This window comes from Oncorhynchus tshawytscha, unplaced genomic scaffold (genome assembly GCF_018296145.1).
Source record: "Oncorhynchus tshawytscha isolate Ot180627B unplaced genomic scaffold, Otsh_v2.0 Un_contig_8562_pilon_pilon, whole genome shotgun sequence".
In the NCBI taxonomy this organism is placed as follows: domain Eukaryota; kingdom Metazoa; phylum Chordata; class Actinopteri; order Salmoniformes; family Salmonidae; genus Oncorhynchus; species Oncorhynchus tshawytscha.
In genome coordinates, this window is record NW_024608748.1 from 1,171 (window position 1) to 7,500 (window position 6,330).

The following is a 6,330-nucleotide window of genomic DNA, read 5'->3' on the forward strand; positions in this document are numbered from 1 at the left end:
GCCACACTGCCAAAACGTTGTAACTCTGGAATAGAGAAATGTTCTGTAATCTCAGGTCCAAATGAAGTAGAAAGACTATCACAAGAGAACGTTCAGTAACTGTGTTCTATAGAAAATCAGGACATCATTAGAAACCTTCCTGAAACTGTGTTGTTAAAGGAAACCATAAGGATGCCACATTACAACATTTCCTGTAACTTTCTGTCGTAGGAGAACGGGGATGTGATCTACAGTAAAGTGCTGTCTGGGGACAGGAAGGTCTTCAGACTGGAGACTGTGTTAGACGCCACGCCAGAAGAGATACATCACATCCTGTGGAAGGTGGAAGAGATGCACCAGTGGAACCCAAGCATCAAAAACATCAAGGTAACTGGTCCATCATAGTAGGGTAGTTGTTGGTCAATGTGTAATCTTAACACCTCCCCCTTAGGAAATCATTTATCTTCTGTTCTCCTTGGTCTCCATCTATTATGGCATCCTTTAGATTGTTATTCTACATATACAGATGTGTTATTATCCAACTGGAATACTATTTACCTGCTAAGTATGTGTATTATGGTCTGTAAACTGTGAAATATTTGTAATAAGTGTCATGCCTTGGTCATAGTATTTTGTGTTTTCGTTATATATTTGGTCAGGCCAGGGTGTGACATTGGTTATTTTGTTGTGTTTCGTATTGGGGTTTTGTAGGCATTGGGATTGCGGCTGAGTAGGGGTGTAGCATAGGTTTGGCTGCCTGAGGCGGTTCTCAATCAGAGTCAGGTGATTCTCGTTGTCTCTGATTGGGAACCATATTTAGGTAGCCGGGGTTTCACTGTGTATTTTGTGGGTGATTGTTCCTGTCTTTGTGTTTGCACCAGATAGGGCTGTTTCGGTTTTCATTACGTTTATTGTTTTTGTAAAGTTCGTGTTTCTTTATTATTTAATAAACATGGATTGCAATAGCCACGCTGCATTTTGGTCCGATCCTTGTTCTATCTCTTCGTCAGAGGAGGAGATAGAAGAGAGCCGTTACAATAAGGTGTTTCTAAAACTCTAAAACTATTTATATTATTAATGCTATTATTATAATAACTATTATTATTATTATTATTTTATTTGTATTACTTTGTTTATTTATTTTTCCTTTTTCCTCTGTGATTTTAGGGGTGGGGGGAGCGGGAGGCATTAGGAAGGGTGGGAAACAGGGAGGGGGTCGGGGATCAATAGGGAATGTTCTGAAGGGGTACACAAATAAATGAAAAAAACTAATTATTTTAAAAATGGAATTGTTTTACGATGGATCATTCAGATTTTTTATTTTGAATTGTAGGACCCTTTTAGGTGTTAAAAAAAATATAGAACAAAATAATTTGATAAAATACTGAATTTGGCCTTTACTACTATAAGCACATCGATGGTACTGACTTCAGACGAGTCCCTGACATGTGTGGGGGTCATAGAGAGTTCTGACACGACAGACATTTTCTTGAGAAGACCTATTTTGTGGGGATGGTCTCATGGTTTGACAAACACCGCTCCAGCTCTGCCACCTTCCACCGTAGACGAGGAAGTGCGACATCGGCGCATTCCATGCAAAAAAACCAGATACCATATCTCTAGCTTAAACTAGAGATTTTGATGGGGGAATTGTTTATTGTGTTACTTAGATTGACGTACCGGTGTGTCAATTGACTACAGAGGTTTAAATAATTCAGTAATCACTTCATAAAAATTAGGTAAGCATAAAACAGTCAACAGCTTCAGGACTACAGACCCCCAGAAATGGTCAGTCCGCCCTCTAGTGGCGATCGTAAGAACTGCAGAAAATGCACGGTCAAATAGGAGAATAATATATCTTTTTATAGAGGCACACTGAAAAAGAAACGTGACACAGTGTGTACATGATAACACATCAGTGCAGGAAATGAAGAAATTGATTAAAATACTGGAAGTGAATCCTGGAATTGAACAATTAACTATGCAAATGAGCAAAAGCTGTATGCATTAAGGAAATAGATACCTGGCTCAAACAGAAACCTGTCTCTAATAAGGGCCTTTGTTTTCAGTGAATTAAGCAAATAACCACCCAGGCTATGAATTGAAGTTTTACGGTAGACATGGGCCACAGTGTCAATAGTCGATAGTTTTACGGTAGACGTAGACCACACAGTGTCAATAGTTTTACGGTAGACGTAGACCACACAGTGTCAATAGTCAATAGTTTTACGGTAGACGTGGACCACACAGTGTCAATAGTCAATAGTTTTACGGTAGACATGGGCCACAGTGTCAATAGTCGATAGTTTTACAGTAGACATGGGCCACAGTGTCAACAGTCGATAGTTTTACGGTAGACGTGGACCACACAGTGTCAACAGTCGATAGTTTTACGGTAGATGTAGACCCCACAGTGTCAATAGTCGATAGTTTTACGGTAGACATGGACCAAAATGTCAACAGTCGATAGTTTTACGGTAGACTTAGACCACACAATGTCAACAGTCAATAGTTTTACGGTAGACATAGACCACACAGTGTCAATAGTCAATAGTTTTACGGTAGACGTGGACCATAGTGTCAATAGTCAATAGTTTTACGGTAGACGTGGACCATAGTTTCAATAGTCAATAGTTTTACAGTAGACGTGGACCACACAGTGTTGATAGTCAATAGTTTTACAGTAGACGTGGACCACACAGTGTTGATAGTCAATAGTTTTACGGTAGATGTGGACCATAGTGTCAATAGTCAATAGTTTTACAGTAGACGTGGACCACACAGTGTTGATAGTCAATAGTTTTACAGTAGATGTAGACCACACAGTGTCAATAGTCAATAGTTTTACTGTAGACGTGGACCACACAGTGTTGATAGTCAATAGTTTTACAGTAGACGTGGACCACACAGTGTCGCTAGTTTTACAGTAGATGTGGACCACACAGTGTCGATAATCGATAGTGTCGCTAGTTTTACGGTAGATGTGGACCACATAGTGTTAGTGTTGGTAGTCAATGGTGTCACGGTAGACATGGACCACACATTGTAGGTAGTCTTTACAACACCAGGATATCACACTTATCTGGTGACATTCTGATGAGGGAAGAACAAACTACTACGGCAGATCCTGTGTCTTCTAGCTGGCATTATAAAGCCTTTGTCCCAACTGGCATCCTATTCCCTATACAGTGCATTATTTATTTCCTATTTTATTTAACTAAGTAAGTCAGTTAAGAACCAATTCTTATTTTCAATGACAGCCTAGGAACAGTGGGTTAACTGGTCTAGGAACAGTGGGTTAACTGCCTTGTTCAGGGGCAGAACAACAGATTTGTACCTTGTCTACTCGGGGATTTGATCTTTGAACCTTTTGGTTACCGGTCCAACACTCTAACCACTAGGCTACGCCGTCGCACTAGTTGTGACGTGAGAAAGCAGCGCCCCATATAGATATTATGGTCCTATTTGGGACACATAGCAGTACAGTGAATGATATTGAAATGTCAGTCCGTCTCCTGTGTTGAAGGTTCTAAAGCAAGCTGGCCCGGAAACCATGGTTACGCACGAGGTGTCAGCAGAGACAGCCGGCAACCTGATAGGCCAGAGAGACTTCCTGAGTGTGAGACACTTCTCCAGACAGGAGTCATGTATCTATCTGGGGGGAGCAGCCACGCACCTGGAGACCTTCCCTCCTCAGAAAGGCTTCGTCAGGTAACAAGAACACCGGCTTTGCACCGATAAGCCTGGCTCATAGAGTTGGTTAGAGGGTGCGCTTGGACCAAAACCTGTATATGGCTCATAGAGTTGGTTAGAGGGTGCGCTTGGACCAAAACCTGTATATGGCTCATAGAGTTGGTTAGAGGGTGCGCTTGGACCAAAACCTGTATATGGCTCATAGAGTTGGTTAGAGGGTGCGCTTGGACCAAAACCTGTATATGGCTCATAGAGTTGGTTAGAGGGTGCGCTTGGACCAAAACCTGTATATGGCTCATAGAGTTGGTTAGAGGGTGCGCTTGGACCAAAACCTGTATATGGCTCATAGAGTTGGTTAGAGGGTGCGCTTGGACCAAAACCTGTATATGGCTCATAGAGTTGGTTAGAGGGTGCGCTTGGACCAAAACCTGTATATATGGCTCATAGAGTTGGTTAGAGGGTGCGCTTGGACCAAAACCTGTATATGGCTCATAGAGTTGGTTAGAGGGTGCGCTTGGACCAAAACCTGTATATATGGCTCATAGAGTTGGTTAGAGGGTGCGCTTGGACCAAAACCTGTATATGGCTCATAGAGTTGGTTAGAGGGTGCGCTTGGACCAAAACCTGTATATATGGCTCATGCTGTCACAGAAGGGCCATTGCAAAGGGTATTTGATATAAAGGTTATTTGATACAAAGGTTATTTGATATAAAGGTTATTTGATACAAAGGTTATTTCATATAAAGGGTATTTGATACAAAGGTTATTTGATATAAAGGGTATTTGATATAAAGGTTATTTGATACAAAGGTTATTTCATATAAAGGGTATTTGATACAAAGGTTATTTGATATAAAGGGTATTTGATATAAAGGGTATTTGATATAAAGGGTATTTGAGGTTCAGTTAATAATCATGCTGTAGGTTTCTATACATTACATTGTTAATAACGTTTTTACGAGTGATTTTGTTTACTTGATCTGAACAGAGCGGAGGACGGACCAACGTGTATTATCATCGAGCCCCTGGCAGACGACACAGGCAGGAGCCACTTTACGTGGCTCCTCAACATGGATGTCAAGGTAGATTTCTTTTTAAAAAAGAAGTTTTAAATCAACTTTAATTTCGTATCCACTTCCTGAATTGAGTGACTTAAATTGGAATTGATTGAGTCCAACTTGTTAGGCTACACATGGACCAGGATGTCATATCACATGTCCGTTTAGATCTCGAATATTAATTCAAACCTCCCCTTTAAGTAGTCTGAGTGCCGGTCTGTTTGTGCTATTGTGCCAACTCCTTGTAATTCACTGTCATGCCAAACATGTTCATATAACATATCACACAAACAGACTGGCACTCAGGCTACTTAAAGGGGAGGTTTGAATTGATATTCAAGGCTACCATCAACGTCTAAAGCTGCTGTGAAAAGGACTTCTCCTTCACCCAACTACAGACAGCTGATGTTCTGAAAGAGCTGCAAAATATGGATCCCTACAAATCAGCTGGGCTAGAAAATCTGGACGCTCGCTTTCTAAAATGATCTGCTGAAATTGTTGCAACCCCTATTACTAGCCTGTTCAACCTCTCTTTCATATCGTCTGAGACACCCAAAGAATGGAAAGCTGCCGCTGTCATCCCCCTCTTCAAAGGGGGAGACACTCTAGACCCAAACTGTTACAAACCTATATCTATCCTGCCAAGTTCGAAAGCCAAGTTAACAAACAGATCACCGACCATTTCGGTATCCCACCATACCTTCTCCGTTATGCAATCTGGTTTGCGAGCTGGTCATGGGTGCACCTCAGCGACGCTCAAGGTCCTAAACGACATCATAACCGCCATCGATAAGAGACATTACTGTGCAGCCGTATCCATCGACCTGGCCAAGGCTTTTGACTCTGTCAATCGGCATTCTTATCGGCAGACTCAACAGCCTTGGTTTCTCAAATGACTGCCTCGCCTGGTTCACCAACTACTTCTCAGACTGACTTTCTCATGGTCTGAAAGTCCTTTAGGTGCCTTTTGGCAAACTCCAAGCGAGCTGTCATGTGTCTTTTACTGAGGAGTGGCTTACGTCTGGCCACTCTACCATAAAGGCCTGATTGGTGGAGTGCTGCAGAGATGGTTGTTCTTCTGGAAGATTCTCCCATTTCCACAGAGGAACTCTGGAGTTCTGTCAGAGTGACTATCGGGTTCTTGGTCACCTCCCTGACCAAGGCCCTTCTCCCCTGATTGCTCAGTTTGGCAGGGAGGCCAGCTCTAGGAAGAGTCTTGGTGGTTCCAAACTTCTTCCATTTAAGAATGATGGAGGCCACTGTGTTCTTGGGGGATGTTCAATGCTGCAGACATTTTTTGGTATCCTTCCCCAGATCTGTTCCTCGACACAATCCTGTCTCGGAGAACTACGGGCAATTCCTTCGGCCTCATGGCGTGATTTTTGCTCTGACATGCACTGTCAACTGTAGGACCTTATATAGACAGGTAGACTCAAATAGACAGGTGTGTGTCTTTCCAAATCATGTCCAATCAATTGAATTTACCACAGGTGGACTCCAATCAAGTTGTAGAAAAATCTCAAAGATGTTCAATGGAAACAGGATGTACCTGAGCTCAATTTCGTGTCTCATAGTAAAGGGTCTGAATACTTATGTAAA

General features: G+C 42.0%; 1 protein-coding gene across 1 annotated transcript in view; it reads left to right on the plus strand.

Moving 5' to 3' along the window:
- Window positions 1-210: 210 nt before the first annotated feature.
- LOC121843782 (steroidogenic acute regulatory protein, mitochondrial-like) overlaps window positions 211-6,330 on the plus strand; it is a gene marked incomplete at its 5' end in the record, with an annotated part of 8,084 nt that continues 1,964 nt past the window's right edge. Inside the window, 3 exons of the mRNA XM_042313596.1 lie at window positions 211-366; window positions 3,506-3,690; window positions 4,662-4,755. Of these exons, the coding sequence (XP_042169530.1) occupies window positions 211-366; window positions 3,506-3,690; window positions 4,662-4,755 (435 nt within the window). The remainder of the gene's footprint in view (window positions 367-3,505; window positions 3,691-4,661; window positions 4,756-6,330) is intronic.